The 27,496-nt window shown below is 41.4% G+C and overlaps 1 protein-coding gene across 1 annotated transcript in view; it reads left to right on the top strand.

The window, feature by feature from the left end:
• Window positions 1-10,619: 10,619 nt before the first annotated feature.
• Window positions 10,620-27,496, top strand: part of dennd1b (DENN/MADD domain containing 1B) — a 172,472-nt gene continuing 155,595 nt past the window's right edge. The window contains exons 1-2 of the mRNA XM_048602244.1: window positions 10,620-10,829; window positions 21,243-21,307. Coding sequence (XP_048458201.1) covers window positions 10,813-10,829; window positions 21,243-21,307 — 82 coding nt within the window. The 5' untranslated portion in view covers window positions 10,620-10,812. The remainder of the gene's footprint in view (window positions 10,830-21,242; window positions 21,308-27,496) is intronic.

The following is a 27,496-nucleotide window of genomic DNA, read 5'->3' as shown; positions in this document are numbered from 1 at the left end:
GCTCCTATGATGCTGCTTGGCCTGCTGTGTTCATCCAGCCCTGCACCATATTAACATTAACTCTGTTTCCCTCTTGACAGATGCTGCCAGACCTGCTAAGTTTTTATTGCACTTTCTGTTGTTGCTTTATCATCGATGAATTTGGTTCCCAAATATAATCAAGTTGCTACTTTGATGTTTATTCAAGAAAAAATTCTGTCAATATGCTGAAAACATGAAAGCTTTTATGTGGCTTACTACTTTCTCAATTGTAGCCTAATTTTGTTGGGATATCCATACTTCAAGGAACTTATTTTTCTCAATAGTGTTCAAGTAAGCCTGTGTGAAATAAAGGAGCAACTTCAGGGATACAACCATTAATGATCGAACAATTCTACAAAGCCTTCTGAAGAAGAATTACTTTGAGAATGTCCTTAATCCTATTTATTTCTCATTCAAATTGGCCTTCAATTGAATCACTTCACAAATTTGAATTCAGGTGATTGGAGAACTCATTGATTCATTGTCAATGAAGAGGCAGTCTCTTGGTTATCCTTCCCCACTAGACATTTTTGTTTCAGCAGAAATTAGTCTGTCATTTGGTTGAAGTCACATCCAGAATATTCTGGGCAATCTTTCCTCCTGACTGTTTTTGAGATATTTAAAGATTTTGAGGGGCTGGAGTCTCTGTTCCAGATGTTACAGATAAATAATGTCAGCCATTTTCATATTGGTTGTGAAATGTTCCTGAAAGGGCTTTTTATTTTGTCCAATTGGTTGTATTGCAACTCTTCAAGACTCATTGGGATCCACTAACATTTTCTGTCTTATTCTGACTTGTTTTTGATAATGGCTTGATGGATTATTGATAATTGGGTGTTTTGTGAAGAATAGACAATGTGCAGCATTAATGTTATTTGTAAGGATAATTGATAACTTGCAGATTAATGATAAACTGATGAATATTTGTCAATTATGAATTTCAAAGTAAAATACAATTTATGACAACGCAGAATAAATTAACGCACATGAAATATTTGCTGTAATATATTGTTCAACACTTTCTGCATCCTCATGAAATATGTTTCCTTGCAACGTCTAACTTCAAATTAAAATTAACAGATGTCTCAAAACTAAAGACTTTTATCAAAATCAGTGGATTTGTTAAGAATGAATTTCCTGTCTACTTATTTGATAGTCATTAAGGTTTTCTTATTTTTTGAAAACAGGTTTTATGGTATCAAATATTACTTATACTGCCAACCACCACCTCATTTAATAGGACTGTTTCAATCTTATAGTTAGTGGAATTTGATTGATGATAAATATCAGCAACTAGATCAATGGAAATTTTTCAAAAGCTCACAGTGACAATGTGGCTGTTGTAGGAGATGATGTTTTAGACTAATAGAGCTAATCTGCTCATCATTTTAATAGGCGGCTTGAATTACAGAAATGCATATATTCATGATAGAATCTGCAAAATGATGTGACAGTATTATGCAGGAAGATCGTGCATCCAAGCTTTAAATAATTTGGAAATGAAACTTCACTTTCTGCGCTGATGTGATTCTCGTTTTTATGTAATTAAAGTTCCTGGCTTCAATTCCTTTCTGTTGGATATTTTTCAGTTTGCCTGTTTTATTTAATGCCCTCAAGAACAAGGCATTTGACTGAAACTCAGACTTGACCTGACTAACGACCACTATAAGGGACCAATCTCCTACAGGGAGGAGAGAAAATTGCTGAGGTGACCAGTTGAGCTGCTCAGCTGCTCCTGTTGCCCTTGAATTTCTGGGGTAGAGTTTGTCGATTTGGAATCTGCTGTTGTAGGAGTTGTGATGAGTTGCCTTTTTGTAGATGGCATACACTCTGACCAATGGGACAGGACATACCCAGGGATAAAGATGGTGGTGTCTGGGTCATTGTCTCCAAGGTAAGGTTCCATGAGTATAGCAATGTCAGGCAGTTGCCTAATTAGACAATGAGACAGCTCTCCCAAGTTTTTAAGTACTAATTCCAAGTACTAGCCCCCAGATGTTAGTAAGGAGGACTTTGCAAGGTTGACAGGGCAGTGTTTGTCACTGTCATTTCCAATGCTTAGGTCAATGCCAGCTGGTCCATCCAGTTTTGTTCCGTTTTTGTGGCTTTCTAGTGACTGATACAATTGTGTGTCCTTCTCGCCATTTCAGAGGACATTTAAGAGTCAACCACTCGAGTTACATGCAGACCAGACCAGGTAAGGATGGCAGGCTCCTACGTTAAAGGGAATTGGTGAACCAGATGCATTTTTCTTAATTGTCTATGGTTTCTTAGTCCTCTTTTGGAATTTTAACTCCAGAATATTTACATTGAATTCACAACTGGAGCAATGCTGTAATGAGATCAACAGCAAAGTGGGTCTGATGGAATCTCAGTGAACTGGTTAGTGCTGTGTAAGCGTCCTGTTATAGCACTGTCAGTGGTACCTTTTATCACTTTGCTCATGACTGAGCAAAGAATCATGGAAGAGCGATTTGATGGAGAGGTTTGTTTGCTTTATATTAACAGAATTTTCCATTGTATGATTATCACTAAAATGCTGTAATCTAAATAATCTTAGTTCAAGTCAAATGTGAAGTATTTTTGAACTTTTTTAGTAAGTTTAAAATTCACAATACTTAAATAAATATTTTGAACAGAATAAGGAAAAAAATGTCATCAGAGTAGAAGTAGAAGAGTTTCCACATAAGCCTCAATACTGGTATAAAACCATAGAATCATAGAGTCGTGTGCTGTACAGCATGGAAACAGACCCTTTGGTCCAACTTGTCCATGCTGACCAGATAACCCAAATTAACCTAGTCACATTTGCCAGCATTTGGTCCATTTCCCTCTAAACCGTTCCTATTCATATACCCATCCAGATGCCTTTTAAATGTTGTTATTTTTACAGACTCTACCACTTCCTCTAGCAGCTCATTCCATACATGCACCACCCTCTGTGTGAAAAAGTTGCCCCTTTTAAATCTTTCCCTTCTCACCTTAAACCTATGCTGTCTAGTTTTGGATTCCCCCACCCCAGGGAAAAGACCTTGGCTATTCACCCTATCCGTGCCCTTCATGATTTTATAAACCTCTATAAGGTCACCCCTCAGCCTCCAACACTGCAGAGAAAATAGCCCCAGCCTATTCAGCCTCCCTTTACAGCTCAAACCTTCCAAACCTGGTAACATCCTTGTAAATCTTTTCGAAACCCTTTCAAGTTTCACAACATCTATCCTATAGCAGGGAGACCAGAATTGCTTACAATATTCTAAAAGTGGCCTAACTAATGTCCTGTACAGCTGCAACATGACCTCCCAACTCCTATATTCAATGCACTAACCAATAAAGGCAGGCATATCAACTGCCTTCTTCACTATCCTGACTACCTGGATTCCACTTTCAAGGAACTATGAACCTGCATTCCAAGGTCTCTGTTCAGCAGCACTTCCCAGGACTTTACTATTAAGTGTATAAGTCCTGCTCTGATTTGTCTTTCCAAAATGCAGCACCTCACATTTATCTAAATTAAACTCCATCTGCCACTCCTCAGCCCATTGGCCTATTCGATCAAAGTCCTGTCGTACACTGAGGCAACCGTCTTCGCTGTCCCCTATACCTCCAATTTTAGTGTCATCTGCAAACTTACTAACCATACCTCCCATGTTCACATCCAACTCATTTATATATAAATGATGAAAAACTGTGGATCCAGCACTGATCCTTGTGGCACACCACAGGTCACAGGCCTCCAGTCTGAAAAGCAACCCTCCACCACACCCATTCTGTATCCAAATGAGTAGTTCTCCCATGTGATCCATCTAATCTAAACTTGCTAACCAGTCTACCTTGCAGAACTTTGTCGATTGTCTTATGGAAATCTATGTAGACCACATCTACTGCTCTGCCCTCAACCACTTACAAACTTAACTCAAGCTTCACCAGTCCAATGAAATGAAACTTAACTCAATTTGCAAATATTAAGTTTGCTTTGTGCAACTTGTGCAACAAGTAAAGCTGTATCCTTAGGACAATGTTTTGGAAAATACACAATCTGTATTTAGTACTTACAGTACCACTTGTGTGTCCTTCAGAACAACGTGGCAGTAATGTAAAACTTGGGAGATGATTGCTAACATGGTTGAACTGTGAGATTTTAAATAGGTCTCTTTTGATGCGTGGAGATTTATGAGAAATGAGACTTTGGAAAGTAGTTACAAACAATGGCTGGGACCTTCAGAGGCTCTGCCAACCACTCAATAAAAGTTGGAGCTTTCAGCTATTTAAGCCCAAAGTTCTGAAATTTCTTTCTTAAATCTCTGCCTCCCAAACCTAAGAGCTAGTAATTAAAATTGTAATGCCAGGAAAGGTGTTGTATTGTAACTGCATGATGTGGGAGCTGGTGGACCCTATTGTGGTTCATAGTGACCACATCTGTAGCAAGTGTTGGTTGCTTGAGGAACTCGGGCTCAGAGATGATGAGCTGGAGTCTGAGTTTCGAACGCTGTGACACATCAGGTAGGGGAAGACTTACCTAGACACTGTGTTTCAGGAGGCAGTCATGCTCCCAAGATTAATTACCTCATATTTGTTCAGTGGTCAGGGACAGGAGGGTGTGACTACAAGTGGCAGTGATAGAGGAATCCAGGAGGTAATGCTGAAGGACCATTTGCCCTTGAGCTTGTCTAACAGGTTTGAGATTCTTGCTCCCTGTGTGGATGAAAGCGTGGGCTGTAGGGAGGATGAGTAAACTAACCATAGCATCGTGCTACAGGGAGACATTCAACAGGGGGTAACAAAAGAAAAATGTAGTTGGAATTGGGTACAGTATAGTCAGGGGAATAGACGCTGTTCTCTGTGGCCAGGATTGAGATTCCTGAAGGTTGTGTTGCATGCCTGGTTCCTGGGTTCAGGATATCTCATTTGAGCCGCAGAGGATCTTGGGGGAAAGATCCAGCTGTCATAGTCCATGTAGATACCAACATTATGGGCACAAAGAGGAAAGAGTTTCTTCTGAGAGAATATGAGCAGCTTGGGGCTAAATTATAAAGCAGAACCAAAGAGATAATAATTTCTGGAATACTACCAGGGCCACGAGCAAATTGGCACTGGTTCAACATTCTTGATAAATGAGATAAATGCGTGGCTCAAACATAGGTGTGGGAAAAATGGGTTTGAAATCATGGGACATTGGCACCAGTACTAGGGAAGGAGTGAGCTGTTCCAATGGACGGGCTCCACCTGAATTATGCTGGGACATGAGTCCTGGCAAAGTGCATAGCCAGGGCTGTGGATATGGCAACTGGCTCCTGTTCCATGGAAAATTATGTCAAAAGTTAAAGGGGGTGAGGACTCAGCAGAGGTTATTAAAGTTTCCAGCACCAGTAATAGGACAGAGTGTGGAAAGATTTAACTTCAGGTACAGCACAGAAGGGGAAATCTATGAAAAGGAGTCAGTCAACACAGGACTGAGTGTGTTGTCTTAAATGCATGCAGTATATGAAACAAGGCGCATGAGCTTGTATCAAAGATTGAAATTGGGATGTACGATGTTATGGGTTTCACAGAGTTGTGGCTGCAAGCATTTCAGAGCTGGGAACCAAATAACCAAGGATGCACATCCTTTCAAAATGACAGACAGATGGACAGAGGGGTGGAGTTTCATTTTTAGCTAGAAATGAAATTACATCAAATGAAATTAGAACAAGAAGTGATATAGAATTGGAAGGCATAGAATCTGTGTCGGTAGATTGAGGACACACAGGGGGAAAAAGACCTGGGTGGGACTTGTGTATATGCCTTGCAGCACTTGTCAGGATGTGGGGCAGAAAATAAAAATCAGGGGATAGAAAAGGCATGTAAGAAAGACCTTATTATAATCATCAAGAGGGATCTTCAATATGAAGGTGGACTGGAAAAATCAGGTTGGTTGTGAAGCTAAAGAAAAGGAATTTGTGGAATGTCTTCAAGATGATTTTTTTGGATCAGCTTGTGGCATAACCCACTAGGGAACAGTGATGTGTAATGAAGCAGACTTGATAAGGGGGCTTAAGGTGATGGAACACCTAGGGGGCCGTGACCGTAATATGATAGAGTTCATCTGGAAGTTTGAGAGGGAGAAGCTGGAATCACATGTAATGGTATTATCATTGAGTAAAGGTAATTACAAAAATATGATGGAGGAACTGGCCAGAGTTGATTTGAAGAGGAATCTTGCAAGGAAGGTGCGGCACGTGGCTCAGTGGTTGGCACTGCTGCCTTACAGCGTCAAGGACCCGGGTTCGAATCTGCCCTCAGACTACTGTGTAGGGTTTGCACATTCTCCCCGTGTCTGCGTGGGTTTCCTCTGGATGCTACGGTTTCCTCCCATAGTCCAAAGATGTGCAGGTTAGGTGGCTTGGCCATGCTAAATTGCCCATTGTGTCCAGAGATGTGGAGGCTAGGTGGACTAGCAATGGGAAACGCAGGGAAGTGGTTCAGAGGGGTTGGTGTGGACTTGATGGGCTGAATGGCCTGTTTCCACACTGGAGGGATTCTATGACCTAAGATGGTGGAGCAGCAATGGCAGGAGTTTCTGGGGGTATTTCTGGAGCACAGCTGAAATCCATCCCAAGGAGGAAGAAGCACAGTAAGAGGAGGATGAGGTAAACATGGCTGACAAGGGAAGTCAAGGCCAGCGCAAAAGCAAAACAATAAACATACAGTGTGGTGAAGATTAGTGGGAAGCCTTTAAAAACCAGTAGAGGATAACTAAAAAAGCAGTGGGAAGGGGGGATGAGAATATGACATATAAGATTAAGCTAGCTACTGATATAAAAGAAGATTGGAAGAGTTATTTTTAAATATCGAAGAGAGAAGCAACAGTGCTTAATGGACTGCTTGATAACAAGGCTGGAGAAGTAGTAATGGGGAACAAAGAAATGGTGGAGGAACTGAATATGTACTTTGCATTAGTTTTCATATGGAAGACACAAGCAGCATACCAGAACTTCAAGAGAGTAACCGGGAAGAGGTAAGTGTAGAGGCTATCACTGAGAAGGTGCTGGGGAAACTGAAAGGTCTGATGGTGGATAAATCACCCAGACCAGATGGACTACACCCCAGAGTCCTGCAGGAGATAACTAAGGAGATTGGTGGTTATCTTTCAGGAATCACTAGAGTCAGGGACAGTGCCAAAGGACTGAAAAATGGATCATTTAACACCCCTGTTTAAGGTGAGAGAGAGGGAGACAGAAGATAGGAAGCTGTAGGCTCGTTAATGTGACTTCAGTTGTTGTTAGGATTTCAGAGTCCATTATTAAGGATGAGATTGCAGAGTACTTTAAGGTAAAATAGGGCTGAGTCAGCATGGCTTCATCAAGGGGAGGTCATGCCTGACAAATCTGTTAGAATTCTTTGAAGAGGTAACAAGCAAGTTAGACAAAGGAGAGTCAGTGGACATGATGTATTTGGATTTCTAGAATGCTTTTGACAAGGTGTGCACAGGATGCTGATAAATAATGTAAGAGCCTATTATGTTAGGGGCAAGGTACTGGCATATATAGAGGATTGGCTGACTGCCAGAATCAAAGAGCAGGGATAAAGGGGGCTTTTCAGGATGGCAGCCAGTGATTAGTGGATTTCCACAATTGGGACCACACTATTCACATTATACATTTATGATCTGGACAAACGAACTGAGGCCATTGTTGCTAAGTTTGCAAGTGATACAGAGATAGTTGGAGGGGTGGGTGGTGTTGAGGAAGCAGGGAGACTGCAGAAGGACTTGGACAGGTGAGAAGAGTAGGCAAAGAAAAGACAGATGGAATACTATGTGAGGAAGTGTGAGATTATGCACTTTGGTAGGAAGAATACAAGCATGGACTATTTTTTAATGATCAAAGATTGCAAGATATTAGAGGAATAGATTGGGTAGATTCATTGAAATAAATTCCACCAGTTGTCAAGTGTAGGACAGTGCAGTTAAGGATTAGTCAGACCTTTCAGGAATGAATTTTGGAAACACACAAAGGGTGGAATCTGCTGTACTTAAAAAAAAATTAAGTTGGTGGAACCATTTGTGGGTACTCATGTCAGAGGTGCATCCTGGACAACCACTTAACAGATCAAGAAAACATATTCTCTCCAATAAAAGTTAACAGCTGGGATATGGATGTTGCTGGCCCAAAGGAAGATAACATAAGAATATCTTGACTCTTGCCACATTGAGAGAGGTGGACACTATTGAGGTAGATAGGAACTACAATGGCACATCAAAATGGAAGTGGTGAAATGTCTCAGATCTGCTTGCACAATCAGTGTGGAGAGAGCAAGAATTCCTTTAGACATAACAAGGTGTAGAGCTGGACGAACACAGGAGGCCAGGCAGCATCAGAGGAGCAGGAAAGCTGATGTTTTGGGTCTGGACCCTTCAGTTTTCCTGCTCCTCGGATGCTGCCTGGCCTGCTGTGTTCATCCAGCTCTACACCTTGTTATCCAAGAATTCCTTTAGCTTTGGTTATACCTGACTCAACCTTGAGGCTCCATTTATGAGGTCAGTTCTCTTATGCTGCTGGATGCTTGACACAGGAGACGACTGCTGCAGGCAATTAAGCTTAAATAGTCCTTTAAAATACTTTGCTTGGCTACCCATTGTGGATTTTCGGGCAGATTAGGTAAAATCTCCTGGAAACAACACTCAAGAATCTCGAAACCATCCAAGAAAAAAGCAGCACACTTAATTGGCATCACATCCACAAATATTCTTTCCCACCATTTATCACTTATGCTGAGTAGCAGCAGTATATACCTACAAGATGCATTGCAGAAATTCACTATGGTTCTAAACCATGATCACTTCCATCTAGAAAGACAAGGGCAGTAGATACATGAGAACACCACCACCTGCAAGTTCCCCTCCAAGCCACTTGCCATCCTGACTTGGAAATATATCATTGTTCCTTCACTGTCGCTGAACCAAAATTTTGGATGGCATTGAGGGTTTACATACAGCAAAAGGACTGTAGCAGTTCTATCACTACCTTTTCAAGATCAACTACAGATAGGCAATAAATGGTGGCCCAGTCAGTGACATCTATGTCCAATGAATGAATAAAAACAAATGTGGTAATGTTGGATAGATAGAGTCAGGTTGCAGATCATACACAATTTCTTTGCCTCATGGACCACCCTTCATCATAGAATCTCCACAGTGTGGAAACAAGCCATTCTTCCCATCAAGTCCACACCAACCCCTAAACTGCAGCCTACACAGTCCCACCCCATCCCTGTTACCCTGATTTTCCATAGCTAACCCACATACCCTGCGCATCCCTGGACTCTATGGGCAATTTAGCATGGACAGTCCACCTTACCTGCACATCTTTGGATTGTGGAAGGAAACTAGAGCGCTCAGAGGAAACCAACACATACACAGGGAGAATGTGTAAACTCCACACAGTTGCCCGAGGCTGGAATCAAAGCCAGGTCCCTGGCACTGTGAGGCTGCCGGGCTAGCCACTGAGCAATATATGTTCCTCTGTTCATACTCACTCTCTAAGACGGGTTTTAAAACTCTGGCTAAGTATTTGATTCCCCATTCTAATAATTCTTTCCAACCGCTGCTTGATTTTATATTTGATAACTCATGAATCTGTCAAGTATGTCAAGTAATATGTCAAGTAATACTGAGTAAGTGTAATGTGGGTTCTTGCAAGTCATTTCTTAAACTCATCCCTGAACTCAGCAGTCTCAAGACAACTTCACAGACATCAAAATAGGAAAAATCTGTGGTCTCTATGTCAACATTGTGCTTAGAAAAAATGCAATAGAACAAATATATGAATTAATATTATGGCAATCTGCTTCCTGGTTGATATTTACCAGCCATTATCACATGGTATATTGTTCGCATTATTGTCAACAACAGCACGTTTGTTGTGCAGTTTAAAATCTTTTGTCATATATTTAGAGGAAGAAACTCTAGCTCATATCCAAGTTGTTTTTCACGGTACGAGGGGATGGGCTATTTCACACCCATCATGCTGCAGTGAAATCGGTGTGCCAACACTGACATGCCAAATCATTGTTCAGAATTATGGCAACATGATTGTAGAAAATTGCAATGACATGGGGCCCTCCTGACGTGGTGTCACACAGGATTGAGCACATTAATTGCCCGATTGTGACTATTTATGGGGAAATTCCTCGGCATTAATTGATATTTGGTCAGAACAGCTCTTTATTAAATAAAAACACATTGATGACTTTTTGGTTTTGGGGGCGGGGTGGCGGTAAGCTTCCTTGTGGATGTAGAAGACGGGCCAGAGAGTTGAGCAACATTGGGATTTGAGGATAATTTCATAAAAAAGACAGCGATAATATAGGTACAAAGCGCCCGTCTGGACGTTTTTATTTGGCTTGATTTGTTTTCTCCAGCTAATGTTGATGTTCATTTACAGCGAGATTCAATCCCACTCGTTAGAAAACTGAGTCATTCATTCTATCGTACATTTCATCCACTTGAGTAGATCACTCTTGTGAGCTTCCTGTAGTGGGACTCAGTCAGGTGACGTTGTTAACCTCTTGTCAGTGAGTGCTAACTTCCTAGTTTGTCTTGTGTGTGTGTGTGTGTGTGTTGGTGAGGTACTGGTGGAGGAACAGCGGCGGCAGAGCAATGGTTCAGTGAGGAGCCGAAGCAGAATCAAGAGCCGCGCTGCTCTTTTAGCCACAGCGCAGCCTGTACGTCTGGGGCTGCCCTGGCGGCTGGGACATAGAGACAGACAGACAGAGGAGAGACCAAGGGGGGAGCCGCACCGAGATGCCGTAACCATGGACTGTAGACTGAAGTGAGTGACTGGGGAAGGTCCGGATCCTGGGCTGGGTAGATTGAGAGCTGGAGACTTCCGCAAGGGGAAAGCACCTGGTTGGGCTGGGGCTGGGGCAGGGGCACGGGCACGGGCACGGGCACAGGCACATTACAATCATTGGCAGGATTGGCTTTTGTTGCAGAGTAGAAGCGTCTGTGTTTCTGGTTTTGCTGATTTCTGGAGGCTTCAGGCCTGTACTCATTCTCTCTCTCTGTCTCTCTGCCAAATCAGATTGCTGACCGTGAAGGCGGAACATTTCACATTTAACCAGAATATACTGTACACTGCCGGGTTTGCAAAACAAAAAGGGGGTTGCATTTCTCCTTGCAATTTTATCTTGCATGATGTGCAAATTCTTACATTAGTTCTTTTCATTCATCAGTATGCTAAATGAAAAATAGAACGACCCAGGTTAGGAAAATGGCAAAATAATTAAGTCTCTCGTTTTTGCTTCAGAAAAATGCCATTCTCCGGTGGCTATATCTACAAAACAGACCTGCATGATTGGTGATAAACTGCAGTCTGAATGAGCAAATAAACTAAGGATAATCCAGTCTGTGACAGTTTAAATAACTTGAGTTTACAGGGTGGCCATAAAACCAGAAATAATGTGAAAATTCCTTAACAGAAGTGTTTGGAATTTATTAATATGAGGAGTTTCACCAGTTATATAAGTGGTCTTGACATCTTCTCACCAGGGTACCAGTATTTAGGAAACCACTTAGGAATGGCAGCACAGTGTGGGTACAAGAACTGGCGGAAGTGGTTCTCTTCCCATAACTCAGGCCATCTCCAAAAAGGAGACAAGATTGGAGAACCAGCCATGAACACCTGCTGTCACACCAAACAAAATAGACTTTTAGTACTTGCTGAAAGAAACCTGAAATGCTGCTGTAGAAATTTTCTACCTGAGTATTTCTAATGAAATGTGGAAAGAGATCACTAGTTAATGCAGCTTTGAAGTTCTGGAGAACAAAATGAGTTGATACATTTTTTGGTGCATTTCTGCTGATTCTGGTCTGAAATTATTGTGGATTTTGAGGTTGTGTTGAAATGACAGTCGGTGTTGTTTCTTTGTGGTTTGCAAGAGAGGAGTAGGGTGTTGGTAGCTTCATTTCCTCATGCAGTGTGACTTCTTTTTCACTACCTTATTAGACATGATGATGCCTTCTGTGTAACGATGAAAAGTTGAAAGGAGTTGAGAACCTTTCTGGCTGCTCCCATCCGTCTGTGGAAATTAGATCATGAACTGAATGGGATGGACGTTAGTGAGGGCCTCGTATTCCATGTTGCAGAGTTTATGCCAAAATCTAATAGCCCAACATAAATTAATTTCAGTCAGAGGAAATTCATTCTGGTTTGAAGGATTTGCAAAATGGATTAAATTAGCCTATTAAGCACACGAGCAAGTGCAGTGGGAAAATATTCCCAGGAAGATCGAAAGTGACTTGTCATAACTGTTAGTGTTTGAAACAATTTTGAACCGTTTCTAAGAATTTGAACCTACCCTCTCTCCCCTCCCCCAACCCCACCTCCTGTCAGTTATTCACCATCTCTCCTAACCTTCCGCTGCTGATGCTGAACGTTCTGTACTTTATCCCTTTATGTCCCCACCTTAACGAATTTCAGGCACAACATGACGTTGATTCTTCATCCACTGTCTTCGCCTCTGTGCCCATTTCTTTGGACAGGAGTCCTCTCCCCATTCCACAGACCCCCTTCACCCAGTTACAACACTCTCCCTCCACCTGGACCCCTCTCTTCAGCCTTTTACCTGTACTCGATCTGTTCATTGAGAACTGTCGACGTGATATTAGTTGCCTCAATTTCTCTGCCTCCCTCACCAAATCCAATCTATCTCCCTCCAAACCGACTGTACTCCATGCACTCAGATCTAACCCTGACTTTGTTATTAAGCCTGCCAATAAGGGTGGTGCTGTTGTACTCTAGCGTACTGACCTCTACATTGCAGAGGCTGAGCACCAGCTCTGAGATAACTCCTCCTATCTTTCCCTGGACCATGACCCTACCATGGCACATTAGGCCATTGTATCAGCTTTGGTAACTGACCTCATTTCATTTGGTGAGCTCCTCCACTGCCTCCAAGCTGATAGTCCCCCAGCCCCGCACAGCTCGCTTCTACCTCTTCCAAAAATCCACAAACAGGACTGTCTGGGCAGACCCATTGTTTCAGCCTGCTCCTGCCCCACCGAACTCATCTCTTCATACCTCAACTCAGTCTTCTCTCTCCTAGTCCAATCCCTGTCCATGTAAATCCATGATTCCTCTGACACTTTACGCCAGTTTTAGAATTTCCAGTTTGCAGGTTCCAGCTGCCTCCTGTTGACCATGGATGTACAATGCCTTTACATGTCCGTTCCCCACCAGGAGGGTGTCAGGGCTCTCTGCCTCTTCATGGAGCAAAGACCTGGACCGATCCACCCACTATCACCGTCCTCCACTTGGCCGAGCTTGTCCTCTAGAAATGACCACAACAAACATGTTCTCATAGCAAGCATCTCTTGAGCCTTTTACCCTTGTCCTTACCTACCATCCCACCAGCATGCACATCCAGAAGATCATCAGTAGTCATTTCTGCCACCTCCAGCAAGATGCCACCACCAGACACATATTCCCCTCGCCTCCTTTGTCCGCCTTCCGCAGGGACCGTTCCCTCTGGGACACCCTAGTCCACACTTCCTTCACCCCCAACACCTCCCCACAGCCCTGCGGCACCTTCCCCTGCAACCGGCGAAAGTGCAACACCTGCCCATTTACCTCCTCCCACCCCTGCATCCAAGGGCTCAAACCTACCTTCCAGGTGAAGCAACACTTCAGTTGCACTTCATACAATCTTCTCTACTGCATTTGCTGCTCACAATGTGGTCTCCTGTACATTGGGGAAACGAAGCGTAGACTGGGTGACAGCTTTGCAGAACATCTACGTTCTGCCTGCAAAAAAGACTCTGAACTAGCTGTTGCCTGCCACTTTAACACACCACCCTGTTCCCTGGCCAACATCTCTGTCTCTGGCTTGCTGCAGTGTTCTAGCAAAGCTGAGCGCAAGCTGGAAGAACAACACCTCATTTTCCACTTGGGGACCCTGCAGCCTTCCGGACTCGATATCGAGTTCAATAATTTTGGGGCCTAAACTCTCCCATATCCTAGCCCCCAACTCCACACACCAGGCCTTGTTATCACATAGCCTGCCATTACACACTACCTATTGCTAGCCACTAACAGCCTCCATTAACAACTATTCACCACCCCCCCCCCAGCCTGATCACTATCAACTCCTTTGTCAGTCCACCTGTTCTTCTCTCTGTTTGCGTTCTATCCCCACTATTGTTTACTGCTTAACCCCTGCCCTCATCCTCTCTTCTGCATATAAACTGATATTCTCCCAATTACCATTAGTTCTGAGGAAGGGTCACCAGACGCGAAACATTAACTCTGATTTCTCTTCACAGATGGTGCCAGACCTGCTGAGCTTTTCCAGAAACTTCTGTTTTTATTTCTGAGGATTTGCATTTGTTTTGCTGAGTCACGTCTGGGGATAGTGGGATAGTAATAAAGTCACTGGACAAGCAAATCCTGGCATTATAGTACCATATTCCATCACACAAACTGCTAGAATTTAAATCCAGTTAATAACATTAAACTAATGAGTGAAAATCGGGAATTGAAACCTAGTGTCTGTAAAAGTGACTATGAAATTATTATTGATTGTTGGAAAAACTCATCTGGTTTGGGAAATTTTTCAGGAAGAAATCTATAATTCTTACGTGGTCTGGCCTACAGGTGACTCCAGACACACAACAATGTAGTTGACTCTTAATTGTCACCTGAAACGGCCCAGCAAGCCATTCAATGGTACCAAACAAGGACACAAAAGTCAAAAAGCAACAACCAGGCCCTGTAGGTGGCTCTGGAAATGACTACAGCAAACATGTTCTCATAGCAAGCATCTCTTGAGCATTTTACCAAAATTGTCAGAAATGTCCCAAAAACTCGTCAACTTATAGGCTGACATAGTCATTCTCACAAACCCATACATTAGAGACAATGTCCTAGATATTGCCATCATGATCCCTGAGTATGTGTTGTCCCGTCAGAAGGACAGACCAACCAGAGTTGTCAGCACAGTGGTATGCAGTTGAAAGGGACACGGCTTGTGAGTCCTGAACATCGATTCGGACCCAATTAAAGCCTCATGGCAGTAGGTCAAATAAGGGGAAGAGAGCTTCCTGCAGTTTACGACCTCACTTCACTCATTCATGTCTGTGACTATGAGAGGCCTGATAGCACCATTACTGACTGATCTGACTGAGTCTTGAAGGACATAGCTGCTATATTGGGCCTACAGCAGGTGGTGAAGGAATCAACTAAGGAACAAATATCTGCTAGACCTGCTCATTGCCAATCCGTCAGTTGGAAATGCAACCATACTAGTCTTTGGTGTCACAGATGATAGCATTGGTTGGAGTGACCACTTCATAGTCATTTTGAAAATGAAGCCCATCTTTACATTGAAGACCCATCCATTGTGTTTGGGAACATCATTGTGCAAAATGAGATTGAATCAATGTATTGTCTACCATCTCAAAATTGGGCTTCCATGAGATGCTATGGGCCGTTGGCAGTGGAATTGTATTCAACCACAAGTCTGTAACTTCACAGCCTAACATATCCTGCATTCTATCATTGCCATCAAGCCAAGGCATCAACCCTGTTTCATTGAGGAGTGCAGGAGGGCATACCAGGAACGGCAACAGGCATGCCTAAAAATATAAGGCCAATCCGGTGCAGCTACAACAAGAGGACTACCTGCATACCAAACAGCAGAAGTAGCATGCAATGCTAAGTGATGCCATAACCAAAAGATCAGTCCTATCATATCCTGTCACGAATAACACTCGCATGTATTCAATAACATGGAACATTGCCCAAATCTGTGCTGTTTCCATACTGTAGGGATTCTATGATTCTATAAGCCAATGAATGCCCTATCAGACTACGCTTTACAATGAGCAAAGTCATGAAAGAAATTATTGTCAACACAAACAAGTGGCATTTGCCTGGCATTAGTCTGCTCGTCAATGCTCATTTTGGGTTCCAACAAGACCACTCAACTCCTGCTTTAAAATCCTGGTTAAAAAATCAATGAAAGGGCTAAACTCCAGAGGGGAGGTAAAAGTGACTATCTTTCACATCATTTGACTGAGTGTGGCACCAAGCAGCCTTGGCAGAATTTAACTTGATTGAATGAAAGGGAAAGTTCTCCACGGTTTTGAGTCATACCTAGCGCAAAGGATGATGGTTTTGGTCTTTGGACTGGACTCCAGGATATCTCAGCAGGAGCTTCTCGGGGTGATGTCCAAGGTCCCACCGTCTGCAGCTGCTTCATCAATGACCTTTTCTCTAATACGCTGTTGGAAAGAATGATGTGCAATCATCAGGGAACTATATTTGGTTTAGAATCTAAGAAGTTGTGAACTAAAGTAGTCTGTGACTGAAACTGATAAAAGCTCCTTCAACAGCCTCTTCCAAATCCACAACCCCTGTCCCCTGGATGGACAAGGGCAGCAGATGCATGGGAACATCTGCAAATTCTCCTCAAAGTTGCAAGCCAACCCTCTAATTTTATTCACGTGTGAGAGGTTGGCATTGCTAGTTGTCTGGCTGGCACTTATTGCCTGTCCCTAGTTGCCCATGAGAAGGTGGTGGTGGAATGCCTTCTTGAACTGCTGCAATCCACATGCAGTAGGTTGACCCACAATGCCATTAGGGAGGGAATTCAAGGATTTTGCCCCAGCGACAGTGAAGGAACAGCGATATATTTCCAAATTGGGATGGTGAGTGTCTTGAAGCACAACCTGCAGGTGGTGGTATCTGCTGCCCTTGTCCTTCTAGACGGAAGTGGTTGTGGGTTTGGAAGATGCTGTCTGAGGATCTTTGGTGAATTTCTGCAGTGCATCTCGTAGATAATACACACTGCTGCTACTGAGCGCTGGTGGTAGAGGGAGTGGATGCCTTTGGTTGTCATGCCAAACAATTGGGTTGCATTGTCCTGGATGGTGTCAAGCTACTGGAGTGTTGTTGGAGCTGCACCCATCCAGGCAATCAGGGAGTGTTCCATCACACTCCTGACTTGTGCTTTGTAGATGATGGACAGGCTTTGGGGAGTCAGGAGGTGAGTTACTTGCCACAGCATTCCAAGTCTCTGACCTGCTCTTGTAGCCACTATATTGACATGGCGAGTTCATTTGAGTTTCTGGTCAATGGTAACCCCACGGATGTTGATTGTGGGGGATTCAGTGATGGTAATATCATTGAATTTCAAGGGATGGTGGTTAGATCATTTCTTATTGGACATGGTCATTATCGGGCATTTATGTGGCGTGAATGTTACTTACCAATCATCAGCCCAAGCCTGAATCTCATCCAGACCTTGTTGCATGTGAAACTGGACTTCTTCCATTTGAGGAGGCGCGAATGGTGATGAACATTTTGTAATCATCAGCCTATTTCTGACCTTTATGATAGATCCCTAACCTGACTTGGAGTTTTTTCACTTTTTTTTTCCCCATTCTCTGTGTAACTCCCTTCCTAACAGTGCTTGCGCGTGTCCCTATAGCACATGAGCAGGAGATGTTCAGGAAGACCTCTCACCACCGCCTTGTCAGGGGAAAATACGAATGTGTAACAATGCAAAACCTCAAACTCGTGCAAGATATAAAAGGACCACCCAATCCCCGACCCCGATCTTTGACTGCAGTATTTTGAGCGATGCCTTTATTCACAGCTCATAGAGGTGCAATTAGCTGTTTACATTTTTTTTGCTGTTCAGCTTTCGCTGCTGCATTGTGGGAAATCTCGGCATGAGGTGAAAAGGCAAAACACTCTTTAAAAAAAATTGATGGACACAATGTATGTTTCTATTTTTGAGAATTACTTTTTACATGGAGTAAGGAGACTCACATTTTCCCACATCTTTGTCCTTAATCAAAATTATCAAGTACTTTGTTGCACCCTTTTCTTATATCAGAAGAAAGCTGACTTTCTGGTGATGATTGCTTTTGGAGAACAAGTGTGAAGCATTTCTGGTTCTCATGCTCATCATTGCTTTTTGAAGTTGAATGTGTAGAAGTGAATAGTCTATTCAATAGATCAAGTCAAGCATAACTGAGGTGAAACTGGCCTGGAGTGTTAATGGAAAATTGTTGGTTTATACTGTTGATTTATGACAGGAACTAAACCTTTGAAGACATTTAGCTTGCTTTCAGTTTAGGAATTTTCAATGTACATTAGGGACAAGAAAATAACCAGGGAAAGAGGAGGGCTCAACTGGGACCAAAGTGGCAATCTGTGTGTGGAGCCAGAAGACTTGCCTTGCATTGTGATTGAGGTGTACAGACCTCTGAGGGGTAGAGAATGGTAGATGTGGAGAAACCTTTCTCCTTTGTAGATGAGTCAGTAACTAGCAGGCACAGCTTTAAGGTAAGGAGCAGGAGAGTTTGAGGAGATTTAAGAAAAATCTTTTTTTACACAGAGTGGTGAGTATCTGGAACTCACCGCCTAGAAGGGTAGTAGATATAGGAGTCCTCAACAGTTTAAAAACTATTTAGATGAGCACTCGATGCCAATACAGACTTGGGTACAGGTCAAGTGGTGGAAAATGGGATGAGAATGAATAGATAGCTGCTTGATGACCATGGGCCAAAGGGCCCTTTTCCATGATATAGAAACAATGATTCTAAGCATTGACTCTTAGTGAAGAAAACCCTGAGATTCAGAATGTTTAGGGCATTTTTGAAGGATCCCTGATTGGGGTCACAGAACAAATATTGTTTATCTCCTAGAAAGGAGTATAAGGTAGTTTAAGTAAAATTGAGTTATGTTCATGTAAATATTTAGATTGTGTAGTTTCCAGACAAATTGGGGTTTGATTAGAAATCAGATTATTATAAGTACAAGAAAGACTAACCTGAAAGTTCAAAGAGTATTCATGTAAGAAAATTTTACAGCTCGTAGGATAGAACTCGGGAGATGTAGTTAAACTTAAAAATTTAATATTGCATTTTATTTTCTTTCGATTTGAAATGCTTTAAAGTGGGAAGTTGATGAGATTTTGTTCAGGTGTACATGTTTTAAGATCTTAGAAAATATGTTTCATACTCAGGGAGCTTAGTATGTTTTTTTCTCTTTTTGTAATGAACTTGTGTTTTATTGTTAAATACAATCTGCAGTCTTGTCTGCCTTTGTTTCAGTGAGTATCCACCATGTTGATCAACACCAAAATTGTACATAATCAAGCAAACTGGATATCATTCTGGGATCTGACTTCAGCAGCAGTAACATTAACTGGGATCATAACAACTTGGTTCTGATGTCCTGCATCTCCTGAACTTGAGAAGCCAACAAAGAAATGTAGTGAAGTAGTGGGGGCACAGATTTTTTTTAGTCTTCATTTGACACCCATATTGAAAATTATTAAATAATAACAATTTTAAGAGACTGCCTGTCTCACGACATGTGTTTTGTTCTAGATTGTGCTCTGTGCCTCAACTGGAGTGAATATTAAATTATATCCTAAAGACATTGAGGGCAGATTATGATTGTTTGATGTTCTCCACTTGGGTTTCTTGAATCTAGTTTTGATTCTGAGTGTTGAATCTAACTGTGAATTTCAGAATCTCCGTCTGTGTTGCGTCCAGTAATTTTTGGTCATGGGAGAGTTTGTTTTACTTCTCGTTCCTGATGAAATAGACTTAAAGTTTTGTTATCTGTAAGTTCTCAATGCAGTTACATTGTTTTAAATTTTAGATATTTGTAATTAAAGGGTAGACGTGGAAAATGCATTCCACTGAGTTAACTTAGATTGCTAAATGTTGCGGGAAGTGTGCTTTGTTCCTTGTTAACAACATGCTGGTTTAGAGATATCCTGGGAGCAGCTGTTTGTTTTGGTGCAAAAGTCTTCCTGCTGTGATAGTTTGTAGCGTTCTGCTATAATGACTTGAGTAGGGTGGTCGAGTTGAGCAGGTATACGTACACTCATTGTGACACAGGAATAGCAGCTTTCAGGCTGTGTCTTTGACTCATGGTCTTGTAACACAAGAAGTGAGATGTGCCAATATGTGCAGATTATCTCCATGAAGAGTTGTAAACAGTAGGTAGGCAGAGAAGGCTAAAAGTGTATTCTCTAATTGGCAGGATGTGACAAGTAGTGTTCTGCAGAAAGCTGTGTTATGAACTCCAATTTTCACATATTTACCGATAACTCAAATAATGGAATAGAGTTGTATATTGAAGCTCGCAGTTGACACAAAGTTGTCAGGCACGGTTAGAAGTGCAGATGGGAGCACTAAGTTGCAATGGAACCTTGATATTTTAAATGAGTGGGCAAAATTGATTCAACTGGTGTTCAGTAAGGATACACGACAAGCAGTCAGGAGTATTTTCTGAAGAGTGAAAAACTGCAGAAGCTATTAGATTTGGGTGTCCTTGTGTACAAGTCATGTAAACCTGTGGAAAGGTTTTTAAAAAAATCTAAAAGGCTAACTGAATGTCGGCAGTTTTGCGGAGGATTTTGAAGGATGAGGAGGAATTGATGCTTCAATTTTATGTTGCTTCGGTCAGATCTCCTCATAGAAATCTAATGAGTGCAGCACAAATCTGCCAGAGTACAAACAACTTTAAAGGGTCACATTTCTGTAGGTAGGTTGCATAAACATGGCATATCTTTCATGGGCCTAGAAGACTGAGGTACTTCAAATGATAAATAGATTTGACAGGATGGATTAAAAACAATCTACTTCCACTTTTGGGTAAAATCCAGAACAAGAGGGGATAATGTTTAAACTAGAACCAAGAGTGAAATATGGAAGGCCTTCCTCAAAGAAAAGGTAGTTAAAATCTGGAACTATCTCTCACTACAAGGTAGTGAATGCTGAGTCAAGACTGAGATTGAAAATGTTTTACTTTAGTAAAGAACTGAAGGAAATGGTCTAAAATAAACAAGTGGAGCTGAGGTGCATATTATCAGAATGACAGAATTGGGTGAGGGTGTCTAATTGGCTTTCTCTTGTTCCTATGTCGAAATACAGTTGAACACAGTTGTTTATAAATCTGTAATATCGATGATATATGTCAACTGTGCAATTCTAAATGTGTTTAAACCTTTTTGTAAGATGGTATTTTGGTTGTGAAAGATGGGAATGGGGTGTTGGATAGTTTTGAAAAGTTTTCTGTTGTTTCCTTGAAAGAGATTTTATTGTTTGATTTAGTTTCCACATTTATTACAGATTTAAGTATTCATGTCAATAGTTTGAGGTACCGATGGAACATACTATAACAGAGGTTTCAACTATTTCCTTCATTTTCTTTTAACAGAGAGAGCCCAGAAAGAACCTTTGATCTGGTATTCAAAGTGACTTGCCCAGCTTCCGACAATGAAGGTATCTTGCATTTTAACTCCTATCACGGATTTGATATTTTGTGTCCAAGTGATTGAAGAATTGCCAATAAATTGTTATTTTGTTTGCTATTGACCCAACTATTTTTGATTTTGTTGTGGCTCCATTTCATTTCATTGACATAGTTAGCTTCTTACAGGATTACCATGCCACATCCTCATGAAATGTGTTCATTGTGAAAATTCTTTCAGGTGAGAACTTTAGAGTGGCTTCCTGTTCAGATTCAAAGTTGCAACTTAGGTCATTAAGTGTGGACAAAATTAAACTCACCCTCTAATCATATTTCTCAGGTTGATTATCTTGACAATATTAGTTGAAAATTTACGGATAAAATATTTATGTATTAGAAGTGTAGCCTTTTGATGCTAGTTTTTTTTTCCCCCAGGATTATTTTGAAGGAGATTGGATGTGTTGCCAGAGATATTCAATAGCTGGTCTAATTTGAGTCACAGATTCTGGCCTCCTGGCCTTTGTAATTTGAGGAGGGTTGGCATTTATTGAAAGGTGAGAACATTGCACCAGTAAGAAAGGATGTTAGTGCAATTAATCTAGATGTGCCATCAGTTTGAGCAGAGCTAAGAAACAACATGGGAGTTATCTTTAGTCCTCCAAACAGCAGTGAGGTAATGGATGTCATTAAACAGGAAATTAGAGATGCGTGCAGCAAGTGTGCTACAGTAATCATGAGTGATTTTAACCTATGTATCGACAGGGCAAATTACGTTAGCAGTAATAGTGTGGTGGCTGAATTCCTGGACTGTGGACAAGATGGATTTTTAGACTAGCATGTTGAAGAACTAACTTGGGGGCAGGCTATCCTACATTTGGTTTGTGGAATAAGAAGGGCGTAGTTAATTTTTTTTGTGAGAGTTTGTGCAGGAAAAAAATTGAGCTGAGTGTTGGCTGTGATAGACCATGTGACTTCATTGAATGGCATGACAGACAATGCTTATTATTTAAGTAACACAAGATTGCATTGTAGCAGTTACACATTCCTTTCAGATAAAATAACAACAGGAAAAGTAGCTCAATTGTGGTTAGCTAAAGAAATAAAGGGTAACATTCAATCCAGAATAAAGTCACACACACTTGCTCAAAACTGTAGAAAACCTGACAACTGGGAGCCGTTTGAATTAAGCGAAGGAGGACCAAGAGGTTTATTTAAGAGGAGGAAAATAAAGGACGAGTGTTATCTTGCAGGGAACATAAAAGCAGACTGAAAAAGCTTCTGTAAGCATCACAAAGTAAAAGATTAGTAATGATGTATGTTAGCCTCTTAGAGTCTAAAACAGAAAAATTGGTAATGGAGAACATGTTTTATTCTGCCTGCACAGAATACATGCACAACTTCTTTTGGGAAGGAGGAATTGAAAAAAAGTAGTATTAGTTTTAAAAAGTGCTGGAGAAGTTAATGGGACAAAATGCTGATAAATCTCCAGGGCCTGATCATCTGCATCCAAAAAAAAAGATGGCCATGGGAAAAGTGGATATGTTGGTTGTCATCTTCCAAAAATGTGGTCAACTTTGAAACAGTCCCAGAAGATTGGAGGGTGGCAATTTTTAATTCCACTGTTTCAAACAAAAAAAGAGAATGAGAGAAAACTGAGAATTACAGACCAATTATTCTAACATCAGTAGTAAGGAAAATGCTGGAGTCAATTATATGTAGATAACACATAATAGAATGTATTATAAAGGATGTGATGAGATAAAATTTAAATGACAGTGATATAACAAATGTCAGCATAGATTTCTGAAAGGGAAATCATGGTTGAAAAACTTACTGGAGTTTTGCTTTGAGGGTGTAACAAGCAGAACAAATCAGGGAGAACCAATGAATATGGTGCATTTCGATTTACAGAAAGTTTTTGATAAAGTCCCATATAAGAAGAGGTTATTGTGCAAAATCAAAGTGCAAGAGATTGGCTCTGGCATAGATAAAGAAATATTTTGAAGACAGGAAACAGTGTGTTAATAAATGAAGAGGAAAGCGGTGACAAGTGGGTTACTGCAGGGTTGTTTACTGTTTGGATTCCAGCTATTCTCAATATATATCAATAATTTGGTTGAGGGAATTGAGTGTGATATTTCTAACTTTGCTGATAACTCAAAACTAGGTGGGAGTGTAAGCAGTGAGGATGATCTACTGAGGTTTCAGAGTGATCTAATCAAGTTGAGTCAGTAAGCATTTGCCCGGCAGATACAGTATGATGTGCGTAAGGGAACTTGTCCATGTTGGTACGAAAAACAGAGTTATTTAAATGGTGATAATACAGTGTGGAGCTGGAGGAACTCAGTAGGCCAAGCTTTCAGGTCGGGACCCTTCTTCTGTGTTCCTCCAGCTCCACACTGTGTTATCTCTGACCCTCTGATGCTGCCTGGCCTGCTGTGTTCCTCCAGCTCCACACTGTGTTATCTCTGACTCCAGCATCTGCAGTTCTTGCTAGTCAGTTATTTAAATGGTGATAGATTGAGGATGGTTGATGTTTTAAAAAAAAGGGGACCTAGCTGTCTTTGTATATCAGGCATTAAAAGCAAGTATGCAGGTGCAGCAAGCAATTAGGAGGGCAAATGTTGTGTTAATCTTTGCACAGAGCAAGAATGTCTTATTGCTGCTATACAGAGTCCACACCCAGAGTAATTTTGTGCAATTGAACAAAACCTCTGTACAATTTTGGTCCCCTTAGCTAAGAAAATATATACTTGTCATAGAGTGTAGCAAAGATTCATTAGACTGATTTGCTGAATGGAGAAAGACTGGTTTGATGAACCCTGTATTCACCAGAATTTTGAAGAATGAGAGGGAATCTTGAAAAGGAGAAAATTCTGACAGGGCTGGACAGACTGAAAACGGGGATGATGTTTTCCCCTAGCTGGGATAATCTGGCACAAGGGGTCACAGTCTCTGGATATATGGTAGGCCATTTCAGATTGAGATGAGGAGAAATTTCTTCAGAGTGGTGAGCCTGTGGAATTCTGTACCAAAGAAGGCTGTGGAGGCGAAGTCACTGAATGCAGTTAAGAAAGAAATATATAGTTTTCCAGGAGCTAAAAAAGTGTCAAGGGATAATGGGAGAGTATGAAAGTAAGGCATTGAGACTGAGGATTGGCCATGATCGTGTTGAATGGCAGAGTGCGCTTGTTGGACTTGGTGGTTTACTGCTGTTCTTTTTTTTCCTAGTTTCTCAGGAAAAGCTTGCACTGATTTGGGAACCAGTAATACCAGGGTGTGAATGGCTGTCTAATGTGGTGATGTACAAAGACCGTCAATATGATGCCCTTTTCAGGGAACATTTGAAGAGGTATAAGGTATAATGACAAGTTTAAGGGGTAAATATGTAGATGAAGGATAGCAAATCAGAACAATAAAAACAGAAGGAAGGGAATGAAGCAGTAACTAAAAGCAGTCCGCAAGACTGAATGAATTTACGTAACGGTGTCTTTGGACCATTTCCATCATGTACGTACATCAATGATGTCAAATTGGAAGAGAGGGTGACTAAAGGAGCATATTAAATTGAGTGTAGAGTTTTGTCTTTAGGTCTGCAGGGTCTTAGAAACCACAACTTCATTTGGCCAGTGCAGTGAAATGAAAAAGAGCAGTGGACGAGATTATGCCTGGAGTAGTGCGAGAAATGGCAAAAAACAAATGCTGATTGGTGAGGCTATGACGCAGCACGTACGTGCTGGCAAACAGAAGTGGCATGTTGTCGCCAGAACTAGGAGATAATAAATGAACAGATCCAATCAGGTTGAGCAGTTCTGCCACGTCCAGTGGTGAATAGTGGTGGCACATTTAGCAACTGATTGGAGGAGGAGGCTCCAAAACTATCCTCCTCCTCAATAGTGGCAGATTCCAACATACAAGTGTAAAAGTTCAGTCTGAAGCATTTGCAAACATCATCAGCTATGAGTAATAAGTGGATGACCAATCCTTGCCTTCTCTTGAGGTCCCCAGCTTCAGAGATGCTATTCTTCAGTGAATATGATTGAATCCACATGAAACAGCTGAAAGCACTGGCATGGGTCCCTACAACATCTGACTCTATTGACATAGACACTTTGAACATAGTAGCATTAAGCCCTTTGAGTGTGCTGTGCCATTCAGTGTGTTCATGACTGACCATCCAACTTAGTACCATATTCCGGCTTTCTCCATATACCTTTTGAACCCTTTAGCCCTAAGAACTATATTTAACTCTTAAAAATATTCAATGTTTTGTTCTCAACTGCTTTCTGTGGCAGAGCATTACTGAAAACTCCTGGTCTAGAACTAGTTGCAAGTTTAGTCAAGCTGTTGCAATAGAGCTTATACCACAGGCATCTCCCTGACATTGTTAAGAATTGCTCAGTTACTGTCCTATCTGCCAATGATTGCAGTCATTCTGGGCACAAAGGAAATTAGTCTTGAACAGTCATAACCAATCATCTCAGCCCAAAGATTGATGCTGCAGTTGCATGACTGATCTTCAATTATCTTTCCTGCACAATGAAATCAAAAGTGGGATGTTCACAGTTGATTGCAGAGTGTTCAGTACCATTTGCAGTTCTTCAGTTACCGTGGGAGTCTATGTGTGCCTGCAGCAAAAACTAGCCAATGTTCAGGATTGGACAGACAAGTGACGAGTTCATATTTGTGTGACACTGTTGTCGGGCTGGGGTTACCATTCATCAAAAACTGAATTGGACCAGCCCGTTCATAAAAGACTACATAAATACTTTGGCTACAAGACAAGGACAGAGGCTTGGAATTCTAGGATGAGAAACTCACCTTTTGACTCTATGAAGCCTGACCGACACTTACAAGGCACAGGTCACTGCCTTGCTCTACACTTGCCTTGATGAGTGCAACTCCAACAACAAGAAACCTGATATCATCCAGAATACAGTTGCTGCTTGATTGGTACTGCATCCATCACCTTAAACATTCATTATCTCCACCATTGGCACACAGTGGCAACATTGTAAACATGCACTGCAGCTGTTAGACCATTGAAATAAAGGCTATTCTGGATAATATGTTGAGATCTTGAAAGTTGTGAACATGAATGGTACAAAGTATGAGAATAACTTCCTTATAGAGGATGAATATCAACTTTGATTGTTGGGTTGCAGAGCATGTTTGCATGTTGTACTTTGTCTAATTTTATGTAAACGCAGTTCTAATTTTTGTGCCTATTTAACAGGGTTAAAAATGTGAACCACCAACTAAAGGGAAGCGTATCTTCAGTAAAATAGCAAGTGGAAGGAATAATGAGGGAATGCATTTTCTGTTCCTAAAGACTTAAAATGAGTCAAGTACAGTGTGGAAGTGAGAAATCTTGGGTGAATGATTCTGTCTGTTTTCCAGTTCCCTTAAAAGTTTCATTGGATTTGCTTTGTTTTAATTGAGTTTTCTGGTCTGTATTACTGATGTGTTTGTCTCCGACAATGAACTTGCTTTGCTGTGTTGTTGTTGTAGTCTAGATAACAAAGACAATGTGCAATAGCTGAAATTAAAAGCTTAACACTTTTTGTTTCATTGGCAGAAACTGGGTGTACTCTGTGGCAGAGTAAATGAAAGGATTAGAATGAGTTGACTGAAGTGGGCCCTTTCTCAGTGTTACTGTGTGATGTGGTTGACTACATTGTAGTTTGTGTGCTGCATCCAGATAACCTGGTCTGGTCTGGCTGGAATGAAGAATGCATTTAATCACGCTTCTCTCCAAACCCACCCCTCCTCCCATGATTTCCAAACGCATTTCCCCTTTCATTTGGATTTTAACATTTTAAATTTTAAATCCTGATTAAACTCTACACGTGAACACTTGTGTTTAATCTGTTCCCACAACATGAAGCACTTTGATGACATGAGTTCAAGGTATGTGTGGTTATGCTGCAACTCATTTAGTTGGCTTGGGCTTCTCTGGATTAACATCCTTGTTGGCCCAAAGTGACCATTTTCAATCTGACTTTGTCCCGCTGCCAGTACGTTGACCTGCTTAAATTTGTTTTCTTGAGTAACCTCCTGAGTAAAGAGGTAAAATTAATTAATCAAGGTGTAGAGCTGGATGAACACAGCAGGCCAAGCAGCATCAGAGGAGCACGAAAGCAGACGTTTCGGGCCTAGACCCTTCTTCAGAAAAAGGTTCTAGGCCCGAAACGTCAGCTTTCCTGCTCCTCTGATGCTGC

Source organism: Rhincodon typus, chromosome 10 (genome assembly GCF_021869965.1).
Source record: "Rhincodon typus isolate 14 chromosome 10, sRhiTyp1.1, whole genome shotgun sequence".
NCBI classification, from domain to species: Eukaryota; Metazoa; Chordata; class Chondrichthyes; order Orectolobiformes; family Rhincodontidae; genus Rhincodon; species Rhincodon typus.
The sequence above is the reverse complement of the archived record's forward strand: the minus strand, read 5'-3'. Positions and strand labels throughout refer to the sequence as shown.